Here is a 25,180-nt window from a genome sequence, read left to right as displayed (position 1 = left end):
TGACCTGTGGTGATAAAATGTTTCACTGGGTGGAAATTTCAACATTTTCTTCAAATCAATCAATCAATCAATCAATAAATTGAGTACAGCAAAGGGAGGAACAGCTGGACGAACTAATAAACCTAACAACATAAAACACTTAGAGCTGCAATGATTAATCTATTAAGAATTGACTATTAAATTTAATAATCGATTAATCATTTTGAACCCTTTTTAATAAAAGGGAAAGCCCAAATTCTCTGATTTCAGCTTCTTGAATGTGAATATTTTCTGGTTTCTTTACACCTCTCTGACAGTAAACTGAATATTTTTGAGTTGTGGACAAAACACTTTGGGAAACATTTTTCATCATTTTCTGACATTTAATGGACCAAACAGCTAATTGATTGATTGAGAAAATAATTGATGACTAAATGATGATGAATATATTACTTAGTTGCAGTCCAAAATACATTAAATTAGGCTAAATATGATTTTATATTGAGGTAATCCAAGAATTACCGGCAGTAACAGAAAGTAATCAAGGTACATTACTTTAATATTTTGGTGAGTGGATTATGTTACTGACTACATTTTGTTACAATTTGTAACTGTGTCAGAATTTGCTCAAAACCTTCCTTAATAAGAAGGCATTTGCAAATTGCTAATCAAAGTGTATTTTCCACACTGCTCTGGCTTGTTTAACTTTTTTTTTTTTTTAAAACAATTTTATCCCTGTCCTTGTGATAACTCTATTTGGTTCCTTTTTTCATTTTTTCCTGTATTTCCTTTTATTTTGTGTTGTTTTACTTTCTGTTTCTTTCTTTGTTTCTTTGTTTTGGCTGCTCAGATTTTTTTATTTTTTGTTAAGCACTTTGCAACTTTGTTAAGAAAAGTGCCATATAAATAAAGTTGTTATTATTACAATTATAATACATTAATAAAGCAACCCTCCCAACCCCGTTCCTTGTTGATGCTAGAAAAAGCTTTGCAGTGACAGACTGCTAATCTAAGGCTTTACAGTTATAGTTGCTGTTTCACTGCTGAACAAGTCACAAACAATCAAGTGGGAAATACACCTAAACCCCTCGGAGCCCTAAATGCCCCAGGTTCACTGAAGGTCAATTAGTTGGACATTATGTAATTAATTAATTAATTGAAGATCTCTTTTAGAATTTGCACAAGTCCAATAAATAAGACCAGTCCTGCATTATTATTTTCTTGTGTTAGTCCTTCACTCGATACTGTGGCTCTCAGACAGTGTAAGGACACTTCAGCTGAAGAGGGGCATAATGGGCTGGTTTGATTTTTTTTTTTTTCTCTTTGTAAGCTTTCATACTGGTTATGATCTTTTAATGGAATTCTCCAACAATGAGAAAAATATATTGCCAGCCTGTAAACAGAGCCATGCCATGCCTCAGTTTTGTTGTGTCTCACAGTGTCTCTGTCCTCCTGTCTGTGTCCAGATGAGCGCTGTGGGGATCACAGAGAACGTCAAAGGTGACAGCAAGAAGTTTGAAGTGTGGTACAACGGCAGAGAGGAGGTTTACATCATCCAGGTGTGTAGACCTGTAGACACTGACTGATGATCCAGGTCTTTTACTTTGAAACAGTGCTGGAAAGTAACTAATTAAATTTACTCATGTTGATATACTTGTACTTGAGCATGTCCATTTTACTCCTACTATGTTTTTGCTCTGCAATTATGTTGGGAAACATATTTTAAAAGATCAAACTTTTGATGATTAAATCTTGTAACGGGCCAACCTCCTACTGATTACATTTTTAATTAACGTAGACATCAACTCCATCAGATGGAAAAGTTCTTAAATTGTCTCAGAGTTGGTTTAATGCTAATCCAAATACACATTTTTAAACCATAATCTTTATTTAGCTTTGATTTAGAAGGACTACAGAGTTGACATGTTATGGTTGAGACACATCTGCCAGCAAAATTATTTAATGAATTTGTCAAAAAAAAAAAAAACTAGAAACTTTATCAGTGCTTGAGCAGCGTTCCTGCCTTTTTTAAACCAGGAAGTGAGACAAGGGTCATTATGGTATAGCTAACCCTTTTTATGCCTGATTAAATCAGGTTTTTGTGAAAATCTGACAGAGTTGATGGAAATCTGGGACACAACTTTAGAAAAATCAATTTGAAAACAAAGATGATTATAATAGCACATTTTTACTCCTGTGATATCAGTAAGTATTGTCAGTTTTAGATTCTGAAGATTTTTAACACGTTTAAATTGTTTAAAGTTGTGAATTCTTGTCTGGGACAAGGCTGATGATAAATATTAAATCTTGTCATAGATATTTGAGGCAGTCAGTGATCTTTTCCAGTCGTCCTCTTGGGGGCAGTGTTGTACCACACAGCTGCTCCACTAAACAGTTTCGCTCTCAGAAAAACAGCATTATTGTTAAGAGGCTTTTGTTGTATATGTTGCTTCATTTTGTGTGTGTGTGTGCATGTGTACATACATGTGTTTGTGTGTGTATGCGTGTATGTGGTGTGTGTGTTTCTTCCTCAGGCTCCCTCCATGGATGTGAAAAATATGTGGGTGTCGGAGATTCGTAAAGTTCTTACAGGCCAGCTTGAGGCGTGCAGAGGTACACACACATACGCACACACACACACACACACACACACACACACACACACACACACACACACACACACACACACACACACACACACACACACAACATCTCCCTCCTTGTGCATGTTTCCCCTGTCATAAGCACTAACTTCTGTCTAGAGGACAGCCATGTGTCTCTGCTGTATACATGAGCCTCTGTTAGACCAGTTTATGTGTAACGACACACAGAAACACTACATTTCTAGTTGCTGTTGCTGTTATTTTATTGCTTCCTCACAGTCCAGACATTTTCCATCTCATGCAAACATCCCCCTGAATACACTGGAATTATCAGTCTCATATACGTTTATAAAACCTTTTCTGATTCTTATTCATATACTGCTTGATTTTCTATTCCATTTTTCACACGCTGTGCCTCTATCATTATTTCCTGCTGTAACAACTCAATCTCTTTCTGTTATCATGGAGATTTTCTAGTCAACACCAGTATCTATCAGCTCATCTTGGAGTCATCCTTGGCTGCAATCTGTAGATGGGCTCGTCATTCTCTCATACCGACTGCCAAGTCAGGGAAAAATCCTCTTTCTCAGACTCTACTCATACTGCAGACTGAAAAGAATTGAACTGAAACATGCAAAACTAATCATAGCATCATGATTTTTGTTTTTTCATGTGCAGCAATACTGAGTATCCTTATTTTAACAGTTAAAACACTCTCAGAGTCAAGCAGATGACTTTCCTGTAATTAACTTTTGAATATAATTAACTGTATTTTTCTAGAGAAAAGAAATGCCTGATTTTTAGTTTTGGTTCTAACTTTTATGAGCAGGGACCTGAGGGAAGTATACTGCAGAGCAAAAAACAGAATTTACAATTTTACAGCAGTCAGTGACTGAGAGGATGATTCAGTTACTTTGTCCTAACCTTTCATCAATTACAGTAATTTATCAAACTTGTATTAACAACCTAGGGATGTCATGATACCAGAAATTTAGTAGTTGATACCAATAGTAGTGAATTTCCATGATTCTCAATACCTAATTTTCTCCCATGGAAACAAACAAAAAACAAGAATAAAATTCAGCCATCGTTGTTTGTCTTTGACACCTGAAGTAAAATCTCCCCTGAGGCTCTAGGACAAAAGACTGAGGTGGAGATTTACTGAGCCTGCCACAAATCATTGTCAGGAGAGCAGGTTGCCACGTCTGAAAAGTGATGCAAAAGTGATTTCTGCTCAGATGTTAATGCTGCAGTTAATTTTAAACAGAATAATAGTACACATCTGTATGTCTTTACTGTATTTCTTAGCCTGGTGTTCAGCTGCACTGTGCAGAAAAAGAACAGAGTCCAGTTCTAAGATTGAACCTGATTTGTGAACCATGCTTTGAGTGTGTGCCTGTTTGACTGAGAGGAAGATAAGAAAGTAGAGGGCTATTGCACATGGTCTATCTGAAGGTCATTAAGACTTACTCTGACCGCTGCTTTGTCACTTTACCCAGCCTTCATATTATGGTATTTTTATTTATTATGGTACATATTATTGATATTTTCTAGAAAATCGATCTGAACCCGCCCACCCTGTCGGTTACCTGCCCATCACTCCTTTTTCTTTTGCATGAGTGGAAGCTGAGCTTTTGCTGCAGCTGCACATGTTCTTATCTTACTTGTGTAGTTGATGTTGTTCAGTGCTGGTAGGTGTTCGTCTCCTTCCTCTGGCATTTAACAGCACGCGACAGCATTTCCCTGTCAGGTCCTGAACTGTTCACCATCATGTAAATTTCGTCATCAACTTGGTTCCCGAAGTATCAATTCCTGACATCCCTATAACAACCTGCAGTCACCACAGGTCACTCCTCTCCTCTCAGTGTTGCATACTGGCTGTTACATCCTGCACTTAAAACAGAGACAGTACCATCCAATTTGTAGCAGTCTCTTGACCAGTAAATTGACTAACATTTCTAAAATCACTGGAATGTCCCTTTAAATTGACAATTATTTTACTGATTGATTTATCATTTAAACATCCAGTGTTTTTTATCCCCTCCTCTGGCAGTGAGACCCATTACACAAGCAGTGTTACCACATGCTTATGATGTATGACAGGTCTATTCAATTGGCCCTTTAACAACCTCATTCTGCCCCTTTAATCATTTATAAATATGGTGAAGGGTGGGGGGGATTTCTCTGAACTGTTCCTAAATGCATCAGGACATCGGCAATGTTCTGAGCACAGCAAAACAATGAGGAAGAACATAAGGTAATACAAGCAGAGTCCACACATTGATTTTTTTTTAAAAAGGAAAATGTTACAGATTATATCTTCAAGCACACTGACATTTAATATTTTAAAAAGTTTAAAGTCAGGCCGTTTAAGCAGAACGAGTTTATGAGAGTCAGACTGAATGAAACAATATGTTAAATGCAACATTGTGTTAATTAAAAGAACAAGCAACTTCTAATCTAGGATGACAGTTGCAGTGTTTTTCCATTACCTTTGTACCTAATGTTACTTTTCCAATTGTGAAAAACTAATCAACAAAGTGGGTAAAAAAATGAAAAGGTGTTTTTAAAATGAAAATTTAATTCCCAAATGTCTTGTTTGTTGGTGCTTGACTTTTTTTCAAATCTGGCCCCTCTCAAAAATCAATACTAAAATAAATTACACAAAAAGAAATTGAATTGGCCTGACATATACATACAAGTGAGCTTGTGTTACAAAAATATAGAGAAATCTCCACAATTTCCAGACAGTAATCCATTTTTTATAGCTACACAGCCTATTCCAAATATTTTACAAAGACCAACCTGTCCGAGAGCATTGAGGGGACATCCGTGTCTGTCCTCAGGCCCTTCTCTTCGTCTTGTCTCCAACAAAGAAAAGCTACACCGGAGCTCCTCATTTTCCATATCTGTGTCTTTTCAGCCAACAAAATGATCTGTATCTGTATTTAGATAGAAGACCAGAAGTGGGTGTGGTTTATACCAGAAGTCACTTTTAATCTGGCAAATGTATTTTCTAACCTAATACTCACTGGCAGTGCAACTATTGTGCCAAAAACATCAAAATGATTTCCTATCAACATATAATTAAATATTTCTACATCCTCATACTGTACTTTTCATCTATGTCTCTTTATTAATTTTTGGATTAACTCAGTGTTATGAACTGTCTGAAGCCCACCACCACCTCCACTTTTTTTTATTAAAAAATCAGAAACTGAAAAAATAGAAGTTCTATAACTCTACAGTAAAGATATACAAATATATAAAAATACCCTTCAGTTGAAGAGAATAATCCTTGTGCATTACAGTGATAGATTTATGGAGATGCAAGGAGCAGATTTGGATTCAGGTGCGTCCGTAGTCTTCTTTTTTATCTATTTAGTTTCTTTTTTAACTTGAGCATCAGAAACAACAAACAGAAACAGAAAAAGCAAGTTTTTCTAAAAATACTCTCCAGCCTGCTCTGTCTGCTCCATGGCTGTATGGCTGCTCCCTCCTTCAACTCTGGAAACCAATCATTTTTGATTGACGCAAACGGGTGCAGGAATTTTGCCACAGACACCAGATTTAAAAACTCTGGAGGTTCACCTGGCAGTGACAGGCTTCATCAGCATTCTGTGAACTCATCTGGCAAGTGCTCCAATGCAAAAAACATTTATTAATATGTGAAAGTCCCACACTGGAGTTTTAAGTCATTGATTAAAGGGACAGTTTACCCTAAAACCAAATGTACATAATGCTGTAGTGCCATTTATCCATTGAGATTTTTTTAGTGCAAGTTTCAGAGTTTTGCAGATATCAGCTGTAGAGATGTCTATCTTCTCTCCAAGATAATGGAACTAGATGACACTCACCTTGTGATGCTCAAAGCCAATAAAATACATTTGAAAACTAGTGTCTCTTTCCAAAAATCATGACCCTGTTACTGAAGATAATCCACAGACCTTGTTGTTTCTACTGTAAATCATCAAAGAAATTTTTGCTGCCAGTATTCTGTGCATTCCAGTCTGCCTAAAGGCAGGCAACACTGTTTACATTGTTTTTCTCTTTATTATAATGCTACACACCATGTGTGTACTACAACTTGTGTTCAGTTATCCTGCACAGTTATCCATTTATACCCATATATATATATATATATATGTACAAAAACTTTCCATATATCTGTATAAGTGAAAGGTGCATATAGTGTATATAGTCTTGGGAATGTAGTTTTGACAGATTTAGTGTTTTATATTTTGTATTTTAAATTGCTTGATACATATTTTTTCCATTTTATCTTTATTCTCTAAGTATTCTATTGTCACTCACTCCCTTTTCTACCTGCACCATTTGAGCAGCTGTAACATGTGAATTTCCCTGGTGTGGGATCAATAAAGTTTATCTTATCTTATTTTCTTTCTGCAGTTGAATCACCAGGAACTACTTTCTTTTTAGTGAAAAGAAAAGAGTTCCTACATGAAACTGCTCACATCAGGGTCTGTGGATTATCTTGAGTAACCGGGTCATGATTTTAGGAAAGAGACCCTGGTTTTGAATTTTTCAAATATATTTTTTGGTGGTTTTGAGCAACACGTGCCTGGCATGCCTGCCATCTAGTAGCATTATATTGGAGAGAAGGCAGACATCTCTACAGCTGATATCTGCAAAACTCTGCAACTCACACCAAAACTATCGAGATGGATAAACGGATGATTTTGGGGTGAACTCTCCCTTTAAACTAAATATCCTGTAGTTCCATATTGTCAAAGTTATGATTTTCTGTAACAAAATGTCTTTGGGTTTTGTCCTGTTGATGTGACTTCAGGCTCTGGGACACTGTGATGGACTTTTTCATGATTCTCTGATGTTTTATAGCTGAAACATTTAATAAATGAAGCAGAAAAAGATGAAAAATGTTGATAGTTGCAGTCCTCATGTTACAATGATTTATAAAAATAGAAACGTGCACAAGCTCAAACACGCACACACCTTTGTCTCTGTGTCCGCCTGTGTCTGTCCCCCTCTCTCCCTGTGTCTCTGCCTCTCTCGGCCCTCTCTGTAGCAGTCAGCATCAGTTGTCCACAGTTCCACTCTGTGCTCCTGACTGACAGGAAAACCACCCTGTGTGAGCCACACACTCTGCCTATCTGACAACCCGCCTGTGTGTGTGTACCTGTGTGTGTGTGTGTGTGTGTGTGTGTGTGTGTGTGTGTGTGTGTGTGTGTGTGTGTGTCTGTGTGTGTGAGCGGACTGACTAATAACACAGCAACCCTGTCATGAAGCTTGGAGAGTAGAGGCTGGAGTTGGCTCTGACGGTCCAGTGTGACGTGTGTGTGTGTGTGTGTGTGTGTGTGTGTGTGTGTGTGTGTGTGTGTGTGTGTGTGTGTGTGTGTGTGTGTGTGTGTGTGTGTGTGTACATGTGTGTGTGATTTACACCCCTGACTCCATGTGAGGAAGGGTGGAGGAAAGAGTGAAATTGGTCTGGGAAAAGGAGAGGGAGGAGATTGAAAGTGATGGGGAGAGAAGAGAGGGTGGTGGAGTGATGGGTGGAGAGAGACAAAGAGACAGACAGAGAGACGGAGAGAGGACAGGAGAGGAGAGGTTTTCAGGGTGGAGATGGGGGCTGAGAGGCAGCGCAGGAGGGATGAAGGGAGGGTGGAAGGGACGAACATGAAAAGAGGGAGGGGCGGCTGTGAAAAGAAAGGAGGGCTGAGAGGAGAAGGACGGAGACGAGCTGCAGTCATTTCAGCTCTCTGTGCTGCAGAGACAGAAGGAGAGACGGAGGAGAGACAGAATGAATGTGATGAGGAGGAGAGAAAGGAGGAAGACAGATCATCATTCATTATTAAAAGAAAATTCCAGTTTATTCCAGATCTTTCAAGAAAATAAATGTATTTAAGGGATAGTTCAGATTATTTGAAGTGTGGTTGTGAGGTACTTATCCAGGGTCAGCGTCTTGGTGGTTAACACACCCCCACTTTGGAGAAGCAGCAGGAGTAACATGTAGGAAGCTAAGGAATGTACTGCTGTGGACAGTCTTTGACTTCCAACCTCTATATCTCTCATGGGAAATACCAGACTAAGAGACTAATGCATTTATTGTGTTGGTTTATCTTTTAAAAAATGAAATAACACCAAAATGTAAATTTTGTGTATAGTCTCTGGGACCCCCTGTGATTTCTGGCGCCCCAGTAAGAGGTGCCTGGAACCCAGGTTGGGAACCACTGCACTGAATCATAAAATGACCATGATATGACATCAGAGATTCAGGAAAAATGCTTAACTGAAATACTGATTTCTCTAACAACTATGACACAGCCAACAGTTTCTCCTTTGAAATTTCCATTCTGGTCCAGAAAGTCTGTTTTTGTTTGTGCGTTTCACTTTAAATATTGTTCAAATTAAGACCAAGTGTTTGCTGAACGAGTTAGTGTCTGTTTATGAGTTGGTAAGGAATTATTAAGAATCTTTCAGAAGAAGTAGAAGTTTGTGATGGTTAAATTGAGCAAAATGTTAATGGAGTCTGGCAGGCAGTGAGTCAGGCAGCCAGCCACTACCACTCTCCCACTGCCCTGATGTGGCTGCTAACAACATGAACTAACCTTTAAAAACACAGAATAACACAAACTTACTAAGAGATCGAGGCAGCAGTAGATCAGCAATCCAACACAACTTCAAATAATCCAAACTATCTGTTTAAATGCAAAACCTGACTGCCTTTGTTTTGGATGTATCTGTAATAAAGATGGAAATGATTCCTCTTAGGCTGCTCCTGGCTGACTGTGCGGCTCCATTCAGAGATGTTGAGTCTGCACAGGAAAAAACATCACATAGCCTGAGCTGAAACACATTACCAGATATTTAAAACTTATAAAGCACCTTATTTGCAATCCTATAAGAACATTAGACAAGATGAGCTCTTATTGGTTTATTGATCTCCTGGAGGAAATCCTTTGGAGCAGAATTATTAAAATGATACAGCAAGTGCAAGCAAGCAAATGAGAAAGGAAAACATTATGTAAACACAAAAATACAAATAACATATATTAGGTATTCAGCAATGTGCTAAGTAGGCTGCACAGGCCAGATGTAGGGATTACTTACATGTATGGATTTATTGTAATTTCTCAAATCGTAGCCTGGAGGCACAGTCAGCATGAAGGAGGGGTGGAATTACCTGGACTCTGTTTCACATGGTGCATTCAGAGTAATGTACACGTCCACAGCAGTAATTCCATCAGAACAGAAACAGTCATGTCATACTAGTATGACCTGACTGCTCTGACTATGCTGATCAAATGAAAGGTGCAGTGGAAATGTACATTATATTTACATTATTATGTACTTTATATCCTGAATATATCAGGCAAACATGGGGGAAGTGGTGAGCCTGCATTAAAGGGATAGCCACGAGGTTTGCAAATTAAAATAAATTAAAATAATATGTTATATTTCATACCCTGATAGTAGATTCAGTAGAGTAGATTAAATTTTATTTGATTGATTAATTAATTAATCAATTAATCAATCATCGATTAATTGTTACCATTCCTAATTGACACCAGAAAAAAAACCCTGAAGATTGATTGAGCATACTTTTAGTATATTTAGAATATTTTAACTTTTACTTTGTTGTCAGACAGACTTTTCTGATAGCAAACCATCATTAAAGAAGCCAAATATCACTTTTCATTGGCAAAAACAGTCATTTTACCGTGCAGAACACAGGAGTTGTTGGTCTATCACTGCCTCAACGTGTTAGTGTGTTTGTGTGGTAGTGTGACTTCAGTCTTTTAAGAAGTTAGTTCGGATTCACCAAAGTCACACAGTGACACAAACAAACTAACAGATCGAGGCAGCAGTAGATCAACAATTCCTCTGTTCTGTGAGGTAAAATTACTGTTTTTGCCAGTGATGTTTGGTTGCTTTTGAGGATGATATTTAGCTTATATAACAGCAAGTTAAACTGGTGAAAATATTCTAACTATAGCACTGATTTTTAGGTGTCTCAAATAGTTAGCTTCTTCTGCAAACTGAGGGCATTCCAACCTTTATCTACTGTAGGTAATCCACTCATATAACCCCACTTCAAATAATCTGAACTATCCCTTTAACAGTAAACTATGGAGCAGATCAGAAGACAGGGAGACGTCTTGTTAAAATTAAGAACTGTCTTTTATAAGCCACTATTTGCAGTACTTTCAGTTTATTTGCTGCACATTTGTTGCTTACAGGTACTTTCTACAGTTGTTTATGTTAGGGGTTCACAAACGTTTAGTGCTGTCAACCTTAAAACAGGGATGCCCAAAATGGGGCCTGTGGTCTAAATTTGGCCATAAGGTTTAATTTAAAACTAACTCACCAGATGTTTCTAGTGAAAATATGAATGATGAAATGAATAAAAATCACGCGGTTCTGTTTTTGAGGTAAAAATGGTCTTTACATATATAGGATCCCTAACTATGAATTATTTTTCACAATCTCAGCTCTGTGGACAGAGGGAGGCTTCATGCAGCGAGTCAATTAAGGGAACCACTTTGCATCTTAACAATACAATGCAACATAATAGGTGTTTGCATTTGGCTCATGGCCCCTCATTAGGTTTCAGTTTTGGCCCTCCAGAGGAAAACTTTGGGCACTGCTGCCTTAAAACAATGCAATGTCTACTTGCTGCCCTGTCTTACAGTTGAGAACATTTTTTCTGCTCAGATTAATTTAGTTGGTTAAAGTTTTTAGAGGCCAGTGGGGGTAAAATTATTCAGTAATTCTCACTGAAAAAGAAAAGATTAGAGCAGAGGCTGAAAAATACATATATTTTTTCTCCTCTCATATCCTGCTAATCATTTTGTGACCCCCTGAGATTTGTCTGGCAACCCCTTGGAGGTTCCCTCGGCCCCCAGGTTGATTTGGTAGATTCTAAAATCAATAAAAACAGTGTGAGAGAAGTGGAAAACTGCAGAAAGCAGTTCCATGAATGTGAATAAATTATGTGTGCAGTTTTTCATATCCACATTAATAAGCAGCCAGGATGAGGGTTCACTCGTTGAAAAGAGTGGACTTAGTTTGATGGCAGCTTGTGTCTGCACGCTGTTCCTCCTCATTTCACCTCCTCACTGCTGCTCTCTGCTCAGGTTCTCCTCTCACACCTCAATGAGACCGGCCTTTATGAATAAAACATCTCTCGATCCATGATGAAAAAATATATCTCTTTTGCTGAGCACAATATTCGGAGCATGTGGAATGGCTCCATGCTGAGTCTGCATTTCTGCGACAGGTTCATTGGTTGCTTGGAACAGGAGGTGACAAGCCAGATCATTCACAGAGCTTGGTATTTCACTTATGTGAGCTATGCGTTTGGCCAAGGCTGCGCCTCACTGTCTGCACTTATTTTACTAGATTCTTCTCTGGAGGTTTCTTGTCACACAGCAGAATCCTGTGGCAGGACAGATTTGTTAACGCTGCATTTATGAAGCCTCTTGTTTAGATGTGGCTTGATATCTAAAGCTGTATCCCTGGTGGTGACTTCAGTGTCCTGATGTTTCTTTCTCTCTGTCTTTATAGAGCAACAAAGTGATTTCTATCAGGCCAATAAAAGCAGCTTACAGAGTTGACGCAGCAGTTTGGGAGACTTTTAGCATGGAAATAACTCAGGACAGGGATGATTCAGAGAAGCTTTTCAGTCTGGAGGTCAGACACACAGTCTGAGACTCATAACCTTCCATTTCAACGGGACCAGACACCAGTAAAAAACACAGAGGATTACAAACAGGATGCAGTAGCCACATCAACACTAGTCTGATTCACCAGATTCACACTGCTGGTATAAGTCTTGCCATTGGTTGTTTGGTCTAAGCAGCATTGCAGGGTCTGTCTACATTTTCAATGTCCCTGAGAAACAACAAAAAAAGTTCAAGCTGTAACCTACATGCTGAAAACTGCAAATTAGCACTTGGGCTGCTAATGGTACGAATATAAAGAAACTAACAACTGTTACTAGTGATGCAGTTCCCTCTTGACACTATTTTGCAGCAGCACTATCGTTGCATCCTGGGCTTAGAACTGCACAAGACATGTGTGATTGGTGTAAAGAAATGCAAACAAGCCAGGGAGTTTTTCCCCTATAGCAGAATGTGTATGTGTGGAGTCAGACCTTTCTCCAGTTCTGAGTGCTGTGTAGAGACGTCTGGCTGTGTGAGACTACCTCAAATAGTTTCCTTTAGTCAAGTTAAGTCAAATCAATTTTGTTTATTTAGCACCAAATCATAACAGAAGTTATCACAAGGCATTTTTATCATAGAGTAGTCTAGACTGTCTCCTTACAGAGACCCAACAGTTCCCACTGTGAGCGAGCACTAGGCGACAGTGGCGAGGAAAAACTCCCATTTAACAAGCAGAAACCTTGAGCAGAACCGGGCATAAGGTGGGCCACCATCTGCCTCGAGAGCAAGAGAGAGGGGGAGAGGGAGAAAGACAGTTTTGAGGAAGTTACTGAACCCATGGCCATACTGGTGGAAACAAATGTCACTTTTACACTGGACAAAAGCCCCTGTAACACCCACTGTAATTTGGGCTGGTTGCACTAACAGGACTTTCACCTGGTTTTAAGCTAAGCTGGTCTTAACTTAGTATTCTAAGTCTGACCTAATAGTTACACCGGTTGCACCATCTTAAGCCTTAAACCTGAGACCGAGTGTAAATCTTACAGTCAGGAGTCAAAATCTAGGTGAATAATTCAGATATATACAGCATCCTACTATTCTGTGCTCAAAGAGACGAGTTACTCAGCAGAAGTGTATGGGAAATGAAAGCAATGCAGATGATGGGAAGTTAATCATATTCAGTCAGACACAACATCAGATATAAAAATCAAATATAATTTGCAAAATTTAAAAGAAGGCCCAAATAATTCAGAATTTGTTGTATACAGTGCTTCACAAAATTAAGTTTCTCCTCACTCAACAACTCTCAAATTTGCAGGATATTTTAAGAGAGACAGGGTTGTGGTCACTAATTCAGTGATGAAATCAGTTAAAACAGACTGAACATTTATGTCTTCTGTTATGTCTCTCCAATTGACTGCTTCTTATTCTTGTTATTACGTTGGTAGTACTTTGGCAGTCAGCATTTTCTTGAGCTGGCTCTACACCTCCAGTAATTTTCTTACCTCAGTGTGAGATGAAATTGCCTCTTCATCTTTGATCATGTATAATATTACCACAATTCAGAAATGAGTAGCTACAAATCAACAGGACAGCAGAATGTTGTTAACAATGTACCCTAACAAAGGCAGCAGCCATAGTCTTGAGGGCATTCACAGGAAAGTGCATTGCTAAGACCAGGCTTGGTTAGGGCTAAGCTTAAGTTTGGTTGGCGCATAAGGATTTTGTCCTCAATGGGAAAGGGAATCAATCAGCATTCAGTCCCATGTCTAATGATTCTGCAGTAGTCACGCCTATTTTCACCCTTTTCGGCAGAGACAAAGGTTGGTTGCCTCTGTCGGTAAATTCTGCAACTCTTTTCCTCATTTTCTAAACACGTGCTGCTTCGCTTGACTCGATTTACAGCCAAGTTTGTATTCTCTTGAAGGTGTGTACTTATATGACATGCTCATGTTTAGTCAAATGTCTGAATTTTGTTATTTAAAAGCTTTTTTAATGAATTGGGAATTACATTGGATTTTTATCAGCAGTAACTGAACACAACTCTATCAGCTGAAAATGAACATGAAACAGTAAAATAAAGCAGATACTTGAAAGTACAAACAACAGCACAGGAGAGAAAATGAACTTCAAACCACAGAGATTCACTTAGAAGCTACAAAAGAACTGAGAGCTGAACAGAGACATTTTTAAAAGTTTCTCTCTGCTCTCCTGCACACACACCAGTTGGTTTTAGTTGGTTAAGCCACAATGAAAAACCTGGATATAAGCACTAATTCTGTTGTAAACACAGTGAAAAAGTAAAAGGCTGCAGCTGCACAGACAAGTGGGAGGAATATTAACATAAAGGTCTGTTCTCATGACAAAACCAATAGTTTTGACCACTTGTTATGACACTGAAAATGACTTATGGTTATGTTTAGTTCTGGTTTTGCCATGTAAAAAACAGACATTTTAATCTTGGCTTGGGAGAAGGGTATCAAGTGTTTTCACGTCAAAAGGCTCAAGTCCAAGTAGAAGCATGAGTCATTGGTGTCCAAGTCCAAGTGGAAGTCTTTTGATTTTGTCAGTTCGTGTCTAAAGTCATCAGATTTGTGGCTCAAGTCATGTCCAAATGATAAACCTCTGCTTTATCATGGACATACATGATGGTATACAGTCTGGATGGGGTTATTACCAGTCTACTTTTTGCTTTTTATGCTTTTGGTTCAAAAAACTAAATAATACATCATGTGGTGGTTATGTGCATCTCTCAAAAATATCACTTAAAACAACAAAGCAGCAGAAGCAGACCTGCTGTATTGTTTCAGCCCTCCAGCACATCTTAGTGAACAAAGTGATAAGTGGGACACCAGAGACCGCCGTTCACATCTAATCTCAACACTGGTTCTTTTACCACATCTGTCATCCTAACCAAGAGGTTTTTGTTGCTTAAGCATGGTTTGAAAATAGGCCTTATTTTGTCAGAACATTGCACACAACCATACGCACACGTACCAAACCACACTTAATGGAAATCTTTATAATAATTTCTAAACACCCAATTTTGTCACCACAAAGCACACACACGGTTCATATGAACTGATTCTCTTTGAACCAGTTACACACTGCTGTGCTCAGTCTGAAACACCTTTAACACTTTTTACTTTTGCAATGATGTAGTCGTTTCAGATATTTTTTTAAGAGTGAAATGCATGAATTTATTGAGCAAAAACGACACTCAAGACAAGTACTGCACACTGATGAAAATATTTATATTGCTTCAAACATAATACAGACATAGAATACAGAAGTAGACATACACAGCAAAAATATTTGTTGGGGCAAAAAAGAAACCATGAAAACAAACTAAGCATTGTCTCTTCACCTTGCTGGATCTGGTCAGAGCACTTCATCCACATCACAGGATGTGATCTTTCTCGAGGACAGACTTGTCTTGAATAGTGAATCCATCCTTGTGCAGACCCTGCATCGATTTGGTCGCATTCGCCCTCCATGGCTTGAATAAGGATGTGATATGAGGGCTATCCTGACAGAAGGCTGTGCCAAAAAAGTACAATGGGAGGTACTGGACTGAAAATTGTGGAAGCTGATGAAACTATCAATGGACCAGAATGGCTCAGTGGAAAGATACATTGTCCCAGATAACAACAGCATATCTCATCTGCTCTGCATCCATTTGGTCTTGTGTTGTGACAGTGTTGTGTAGTCTGTCTAAAAATGTGAGTATGTGGGCCGTGCTGTAAGAGGCTAAGTTGGCGTGGTGATGGAGGACTCCATTCTGCAAGATTGCAGTGAACATTGTGATGCTACCACCATGTTGGCCTGGGACATTCAAAACAGCTCTGTGGTCAATGATGTTTCTCTCTCTTTACTCCTGGTTAAACTCAGCCTCATCTATATAGATAAATTCATGTTGGATTGCATGAGCATCCATTTGCAAAACTCTCTGAGAAAAGGCGCCATTGTGTAGTTCAATATAGGCCTTATAGATGTACATTTATATGCAAAAAGGTTCTGTGTGCAGCACAATGCTGAAGTGTAGCCACATTACTTACCTTCACATAATCATACTGCAGGTCTTTTATTCTCTCCAGATTTCTTTCAAATGGCACTCTGTAGAGTTGTTTCATCTGCGTGTGATGTTTTCTAAGCGTTTGCCCCGGAGTGACCTGATGGAAATTATTAACAACTGTGCGATCATTGAGGGTATTTGAATTACTCAAAGGCGTATCACATTATTGGCCAAAACCGTGTACACGATAGCTCTCCCTTGTTCCTCTAAGAATATGGGGCCCCTTGCTTCTTCACGTTCTTAACCCTCAACCCTCTGTAGATCAAACAAAATACATATAGAATGTCAAAGGACAGCATGCGAGGCATTGTTTCAAACATGCAATGCAGTGAATAGGTACCAGAAAGTGTTGATATAGTGCACATACCAGTGGTGAACCATGACTGTCAGAGCTGGGACTTCAGTTCGGCCGGAACTCAACCAGACACACAAAGCAAAAGGTCAAAAGATTCTTCTGGAATAATGAGTATGACTTTTAAAACCTTTATTTCCTTAAAATTCAACTTGTTGCTTCTTGACTTATTGTTAATGACGGATAATAATTGTTAGGTGCGGGGGACTGAACTTCTTTTGGCTTCTGAAGGGGGGCACGGCAGAACAAGCACTGGTCTATTGTGTTGCACTGTTGGAAGCAGCTCAAATCTGAAAATTCTGACAGACTTGCAGACTAACGCAATTTAAGTCTCCAAAATAACACAGTCCTTTGCAGATCCTCCACTGCGCTGCAAAATTCAGGTTTGACAAAGGCGCTGCTATCAAGCTAGCCACCTAGCAACAGCGCTGATCAAATACATCTTCCTCTCCCTGCCCCTCTTCCTCCATCCCTCCCCCTCTCATCCTCACTCCCCCTCTTCATCTTGCCTTCTATTCAACTTGCCGTTGCCTTCTATTTTTGTTGAGGACTTGTAGCCTGATGAGTTTGCACACCTGACGGTCATATTTGTATCACTTGGTTCACAGGTGAGGTATTGACATCATGTTAGAATCCTATGTCTAATGCAGAGAGGTGTGTGTAGTGTTTTTGCAAAAAGTGTGAGACTGAGAATGTGCTTATAACTGTACAGATCTGGGCTCAGGTTTTGCTCCTTGAGTGTCAGGTTTTTGTTTAAGCAACCGAACAAACAGTAAACTTCACAGGCCTTGATCACAGATGAGAAATTCTCACAAAAATCATTTCTGTAACAGTTGCATGGATGTTTGTGGAAGCCACAATGTAGTAGTTTGATGAACTGTAAAATGTAATCTCTTATATCTCTCTTGTGTTCACAGAAGCCAGCCAGCTCAACATCTACGGGGCCCCCATGAGGTGAGTCAGCAACGAGACACTTGATGAGTCTTCTCAGCACAAAAATCAAATGCATGTTTAAAACGTCTGCCTTAAATAAGGATAGTGGGGAATTAAATTGCTGACTGTCTGGTGCAGCTGTTTCTTTGTCTCACGGCGAGTTCACCTGTCCCTCTGATCCAATAGGAACGTCCGTAAGATGGCGCTGAGACAGTCGGATTCATCAAGTCCAGAGTCGGGCTTCAGGAGGACCAACCCCAGCCCAAACATGAGACAGAAGAGAGGTGAGAGGACGCTTTGTTACATTTAGAACACACTACAAGCTAAATCGGAATCAATTATCAGAATGGTTGGCAATTAATTTAATAATCAATTGACAATCAATGAATCCTTGTTGCTCTAGATAGCAACCATTGTTGAGTTTACTGAGGCAACACGGTGTCAAAAGAAATAACAAGCCAGTTGAGACATGCTCACTCACACCAACACACAAACTCATCCAAGCCTGCATGCTGTACATGTGCACGCACAAACACACACAATCTCAAAGCCACTTATCAACCCTGGAACACACAGTCAGGCCAAATGCATGCAAGGATGCAGGACAGCCTGGACACACACACACACACACACACACACACACACACACACACACGCACGCACACACACGCACACACACTATTGTCAACTGCAGTTGGGGATAAGATAACAGGTACGATTTCACGCTTGTGAGAAAGCCCTCGGTGTTACTTTCCAGTGAGTGAGAATATCAACAGTCTATCAGCAGAGGTTGTGTTGACCAAAGCACAGTGTGTGTGTCTGTGTGTGGGGGTGTGGATGTACTGAATCTCAGACTAAGTCAAGACGACAGCAGGCGTCCGCCACAGTCGTCTCCAGGGAGCCACCTTGCCTCCTACTTTACTTTTGTCCTTTCCTTCATCATTCCTTCCTCCCTCCCTCCCTCGTCTGTTTCTCCTTGAAGTTTCTGCCTGTTAAAGGATCAGTGTGTAGAATTTAGTTTCATTTAACATCGGCCTCTCCTTCCAAGTGTGTAGGAGAACCCACGGTGGCCATGAAACTCATACAAAACATAAAAGGCCGTATCTACAGCTAGTGTCTGCTCTGGGCTACTGTAGAAACATGGCGGTGTTGCCTGCTTTTGTCTTTTTAGGCTCCCTCCATCAAAACAATAGACAACAACAGAACAGAATACAAATCATACTTTAAACTGTATGTCAGAAATCATGTTTTTAATAAATAATGAAATATGTTGTTGCAGAGACGAGAAATTCCTAACTTACATTTACACGGCAGTCAATAGATTTGTAGGCAGACAAACACTGCTGAAGCATCTGTCTTTTTAATCCAACAGCTGCTCAGAAGCAGCCGTCCTATCAGCGGTACACAGCTATCCCAGGGTGCTGAAAGGTCAGCAGCCTGCAGCAGTTTTCACCAGGGTAGCTGATGTCAGAAACACCATCACAGCCACCCATCTCCTCCACTGACATGATCATTCTGAGCTGAGGAAAACTGGTGTTGTTTTTACTGATTGATCCCACCGCTGTGAAGCTTCAAGACGTCCACAGTGAGACTGGGAAGCTCGATCGATCATTATAGATAACGTGGGGCTGATGCTCACTCATGGACTCAACTGCAATTTTATGTCTTTATTGCCAAAAAAATATGCTTTTATTAGCAACAGTGGAGACATGAAATGAGATGACAAGCTTTTAAAACCCATCGCTGTGTCCTCAGAGGTTTGGACTGCACATGCGGCCCTTCAGTCTAAACCCAGTTGATGTGCCTTGTAGAAATCCTGAAAACCACTAGAGGTCCCTGTCTCTGAAGTTTCACTTAAACCTGATATACACCTGCTTAAACAGAGCTTTACCGTCATAGAGACCAGTTTACAGTGAGGACAGGTCTACACAGGTCAGATCAATCTGTAAGTTCTAATAGTATAAATCTTTCAGCATGTATGATCTTCTGAGGACAACACTATGTTAAGTGTCAAACTAATTCAAAATGTGTCACATCTGCTTCCAGAACCACATCTGCTTGGTTAATTCATAGCAACTACAGTATTGTAGTTGAATGTAAGAGGTATTCCTACTGCAATTTTAATGTAAATTGATTTTATACATTATTTATAAGGAGAAATCATTGTAGATCAACTCTCTAAGATATCAACTTCTTCAGATGGAAAATCAAACAGTATTATACAATATAGACTTAGAAGAAGAGTCTCACCAAAAAAAAAACAAAAGAAGAAGTTAGCTGGCAACTTTCACCTGTTTCACAGATGAAAAAAAGGAACTTTGAACAACATAGAGACAATGTTAACAAAAAATGTGTGTGAATGTACTCTCACGGTCACATTTGTCAAAATAAACGATCTGAAACATATTTAAAACACTGGCAGTGCTTTAGCATTCGGCCTTAGTATTTAGTATCTCTGATTTCTTCATGTATTTATTCCCATCTGCTCTGCTGATCTCACTCAGGATTGCCTCTGCTCAACACACACACACACACACACACACACACACACACACACACACACACACACACACACACACACAGTGTTGTGCAAGTTCACACATCAAAAGAGTTGGCTCAAAGTTCAGTTCATAAAGATTAAAATGAACTAGCTCATGTTCATAGTTCACATTTTTAAAGTTCACAGTCCCAAAAATGAACTAGTTCACCTTCATTTCTTCAGCGTTCTTTTTTCTTTTTAATTTCACATAGAACCTCCTGGACTTCAGTCTACATAATAACGTTACACTAAAATTTAGTGTAATGTTATTATGTAGATTAATATTATGCACCATTTAGTGACTAAATGATGCATAGTCTGTAAATGTTAAATTACTTTTAAGTCAATTCAAATAATTAAATCTAATTACTGTAGCCTAAAATCCAAAATAACATTGTTAGCTACTACAGCAGTAATCTGAAAATGATTACTTTGTGGTGTACTTTATTTGAGATACAGTGGGTTAAAATGACCTTTTTTTCAGTGTTTCAACTGCCCCCAACCACTGTAGCAATTGCCTCCACCTCCAAAAAGGAAACGGTAACACTTGTCTCCTTATCGGTGAAGATATATCAGTTGTATTATTAATTATGTGCACATATATATGTTTCTCATATCAAAAGATGACTAGTGTGTCAAGTAGTCTGAGTTTTGAAGGATAAGTTTTTTAAATGTTACAATTGACCCCAGTCTCCCCTATTGTATAATATTGAGTTATTATCTCAAAATAATGAGAAACTCTATGAAAATAATGACTTCATTATCTGAAAATAATGATTTAAGTCAGTATTTTGAAATCCTAAATCATTATTTTGAGATTCCAGGACATTATTTGGATAAAATTTCTCATTATAATGACTTACAGGATCTTCTTTTTTCTATCATATTGTCAGAAATGTGTTTCCATAGATACAGATGTTTGGAGATGAGTGTATAACGTGGATCTATTTGTGTTTCTCACTGTCACAGACACTTTGGCCTAGTTCACACAGCAGGTCTTAATGCTCAATTCCGATTTTTTACACAGATCCGATTTTTTTGTTTGGCGGTTCACATTAGTTTTTAAATGTGACCTATATCTGACCTACATTGATTCCCGTGTGAACAGTCCACGGCCTTGAACAGACCCGCATGCGCAGAAGAACAATAACAAAGACGTCACGCGTAGCGCACTGTTTACAGTGTTGTGCCGAGAACACTGAACACAACTGAAATTAACCATGGATACCGTTACAGCATGCGTTACAACCACAAATGAAGTTAGCCTTTACTACGGGTTAATTTTCAAGTATTTGTGCAGTGGAAGCCGGCGACGGTATGAGCAAATGGTAACGAGAAGAAGGATGAGGAGAAAGAGAGCCAAATGTTTAGCCATGGCTCTTTGTGGAGCACTTGCTGTTACATCTGCACAGAGGTGTTTGTGGATGCGGAATCGAAGTCAGGAGTGGTGGGATCAGGACGTGAATGGCCGCTTCACAGAAACGGAGTTTCTCCAAAACTTTAGGATGTCGAAGGCCACCTTCAGTTACATCTGTCAGCGCCTCTCCACCAGACTCGAGCGGCAAGACACCCATATGAGGCGACCCATCCCCCTGACAAAACGAGTCGGAGTTGCGCTGTACTGGCTAGCAACAGGCAGTTGTTACCGCACACTGGCCAACCTCTTCGGCATTGCGAAGTCCACTGTCTGTGGCATCATCCACGACTTCTGCCAGGCCGTTTGCCAAATCCTAATGCCAGAGTACATTCAATTACCTCAGGGTGATAATCTCCGGGAGATAATTGACGGGTTCCGCCAAAGATGGGGTTTCCCACAGTGCGCCGGAGCAATAGATGGGAGTCATATCCCCATCATTGCTCCTGAGGAAAATCCCTGCGACTATTACAATCGTAAAGGCTGGCACTCAGTCATTCTACAGGGGATTGTGGACCACAACTTCTGGTAAGCACTTTATGAAAGAACCTCTCTTTTATATCTTTTAGTTAATTGTGGTATCATCGTGCACTAGTGCTTTAAAGATGAGTAAACGATTAGCATTTATCTACATAACTGTTTGCATGGTATTGAAATACTCAATCCATGTCCCATTAATAGTTTCACCAACATCTACACGGGGTGGCCTGGGAGTGTCCACGATGCCAGGGTCCTCAAGAATTCCCACATCTACGCACTGGCAGAGAGAGGGGAGCTTTTTCCACCAGTGAGTTTTTTTTTCTGTCACAGACCCCCTCCCCTGTATTTGGAGACAGAGCATATATGTCATTTTAACATTGCAGTTAGTTACAATATTAGTTAGGGGAAAGAAAATGGGTAGACTTACACATAATTTACACATAATTTATCTTGTAAATAAATTTAACTGATGTAATATATTTCCATCATATCAGGACACTGAGGAGATCAATGGTATCCAAATACCAATTATGCTGCTTGGTGACCCTGCGTACCCCCTGAAAACCTGGCTGATTAAAGGATACACTGACACAAACACCCTGACAGAGGCGCAACGCTACTTCAATGAACGACACAGCAGGGCCAGGATGACAGTGGAGTGTGGGTTTGGCCGACTAAAGGGGAGGTGGAGGTGCCTAGGGAAGCGTCTGGATGTGGACATCTCCACCATCCCCACCATCGTCAGTGCATGCTGCACTCTCCACAACATGTGTGAGAAGCGCGGTGAGGCCTATGAGGAACCTGGTCAAGCTGTTCAGGATGAGAGAGGAGCAGAAGGAGGTCTTGCACAAGATGTTCAGCCAGAGAGAGTCAGGGAGGCACTGAAAGAGTTCTTTTATAGCCAGCGTTTAGGTGTATAAAAATCTAAGTTTGGCTCTTGCTCCCTTTATTTTGCCCCACTATGGAATTTGACAAGCTCATGTTTATTATTCTTCTGTTTTGAAAGAGCTGTTTAGAGCTCCACAGTGTGAGTAGTGAGTACAGTACTTAACTCACATTTGACCCTTAGAAATAGATATGTGAAAATTTGGAAACATAATGAGAGCTATTACCACATGGCTTCTAGTTCAATAACAAAAGCTTTATTTGACACTGTTGAACATGAAAACACTGAACAAAGTTTTCAATAAAAATAATAAAGTGCCAGTTCTGTGTAACAAAGTATGTACTGGTGTGTTTCTATGTTGTTATTGGAAGAGAATAAGTTGTGGAAAATAAAATAATTTAACAGTTGTCACAGACATATTACAGATATTCTGATCTAGGTTACAAAAATATTCTTCCATACAAGGGTTTTTTTTATTTGTATATATAAATAAAATACAGCTTGTTTCACAGTTCTGCTCTGAAAAAATGGCTAACTTGTGTTCAAAATGAAATTTTAACAATAACCTATATTGGAATTCTTATGTCTGCAGGTTTAATAACATACATAGCAATATAAGAACTGTAAACTCAACTAAATTCTTGTGCATAGTGCAATTCATTTAACAAGATTCTAATCATTCTTCAAAATACTGCTTTAGTTTTCCTCCTCATCTGGAGGTTGGTAGAACGGTGCTGAATGTGCAGAGGCCTGGCTGAAGGGTGCACGCTGAACCAGATCTCGAGGGTGTACTGGTGCCTGATTGAAAGGCTGAGCCAAATCTGGGGAGTGTGCAGGACCATAGTTGAAAGGTGGAGCCTGAGCCAGATCGTGCAGGAAGGACAGAGGCTGGTTGGATGTCTCGCCAAATGGATGAGGCTGGGTAAAATTATGGTAGGAAGGTTGAGGCGGCGGTGGTCTGAAGTTGCAAAGGCTTGGAGGCTGGCCTGGTGCCTGGAAGAAAGGTGGCTGTAGGGGCTGGTTTGACCTCTCCATAAACTGGGTGAACATGGAGAACATTTTCATCTCATGTTCATGCTGCGCTTTTTGCATCTTTAAGTGAAAATCGGTGTCATCTTGGTGGAGGGCATTGCTAATCTTCTCAGCAAATACTTCAAGGGTTGCTTCCATTTTTGATTTTCTTTTTCTGCTCCTAGCAGATGCAGCTGTAAAAAGGAGAACAAGTGTTTGGTAGAAACTATTGTAGCATAATTCTAAACATAAATTGCTAGGCTACCAGCAGAGGTTAGAGATAAGTAGAAAGAGAAAGGGATGCAGTACAGTACAATAATGAGAATACAGAAGTGTACAAAACAGTAATGGGTGAATTGGTTAAAGCTCGTCTCCAGACATATAAGATGTATATAAACACTATTCTCGTTAAATTCATTGAAATTGCATATCCTTCTCCCTCAACCCCCCCCCCCCCATTAAAATCAGATTTTCAGTGAACAAAAGATGTCCACTTTCAGCAGATGCAGATAAAAACAGAATGCACATACATAATTCTGTATAGTGATGCTCAAATATTCAAGTGTAGGACACATTTTTGACTGAAGGGGAACTTAAAGCATCCAGCTAAGCAATCAACAGTTAACTTGTGATTCAACAAAAAGTCTGATCAAAACAAATAACGTTTTGGATTCCTTACTTCCACAGGACTTGTTAAGTGTTGTGTTGTCTGTACTAGGTGCAGATGAGGAGCTTTCTTCAGCTGAAGAAGATGTACTTTGGAGTGACTCAGGGGTCCTTGCAGGTCGCAGTGATTCAGGGGTCGTAGGTGGGAGTGACTCAGGGATCGAATCACCTGGCACAAACAATGACAATTAAATGCTATAATGCTATTATAACATAAAACATAGCTAAACAGTGCTTGCTACTGTGATCAGCAGGATGTCTCTGACTGACAATGAACGCAATGTTATATGTGCTACAAACAGCTGAGAGGCAGCTACCTAGCCAACGTTAGCTAACGTTTGTTAACTTACCTGTTTCGCCGTCATCGTGGCTGCTAGCTGGACTAGCTGTGCTCCGCGGAGTTTCAGACTTGTCTTCTTCGCCTTCGACAGCGCTGTCAAGCAGCACTACCGGCTGAGTGCTCGGTTTGTCGCCAAAAATGAGGTCGAGCTCGTTGTAAAATGGGCAGATGATCCGGCCACGGCCACTTCTTTTATTTGAATCTCTAGCTTCTTTGTACTTTGCTTTGAGGCTCTTCGCCTTTCTCTGACATTGCAGC

The 25,180-nt window shown here is 39.7% G+C and overlaps 2 protein-coding genes across 9 annotated transcripts in view; both read left to right on the top strand.

Annotated features, from left to right (window-relative positions):
* The window catches only part of mcf2l2 (MCF.2 cell line derived transforming sequence-like 2), a 191,871-nt gene that overhangs the window by 135,428 nt on the left and 31,263 nt on the right, over positions 1–25,180 (top strand). For all 8 annotated transcript variants that reach the window (XM_084722383.1, XM_084722390.1, XM_084722389.1 and 5 more), the window contains exons 24-27: positions 1,446–1,538; positions 2,514–2,592; positions 17,571–17,607; positions 17,773–17,870. In XM_084722383.1, coding sequence (XP_084578509.1) covers positions 1,446–1,538; positions 2,514–2,592; positions 17,571–17,607; positions 17,773–17,870 — 307 coding nt within the window. The remainder of the gene's footprint in view (positions 1–1,445; positions 1,539–2,513; positions 2,593–17,570; positions 17,608–17,772; positions 17,871–25,180) is intronic.
* On the top strand, positions 21,135–23,225 carry LOC146323425 (uncharacterized). Its single transcript, XM_084722106.1, has 3 exons — positions 21,135–22,067; positions 22,221–22,326; positions 22,514–23,225. Exons 1-3 carry the CDS (start codon positions 21,346–21,348, stop codon positions 22,937–22,939), a joined length of 1,254 nt encoding a protein of 417 aa, XP_084578232.1. The 5' UTR covers positions 21,135–21,345; the 3' UTR covers positions 22,940–23,225.

The sequence above is a fragment of the Lutjanus erythropterus genome, chromosome 7, assembly GCF_056507025.1.
Source record: "Lutjanus erythropterus isolate fLutEry1 chromosome 7, fLutEry1.hap2, whole genome shotgun sequence".
In the NCBI taxonomy this organism is placed as follows: domain Eukaryota; kingdom Metazoa; phylum Chordata; class Actinopteri; order Lutjaniformes; family Lutjanidae; genus Lutjanus; species Lutjanus erythropterus.
The sequence above is the reverse complement of the archived record's forward strand: the minus strand, read 5'-3'. Positions and strand labels throughout refer to the sequence as shown.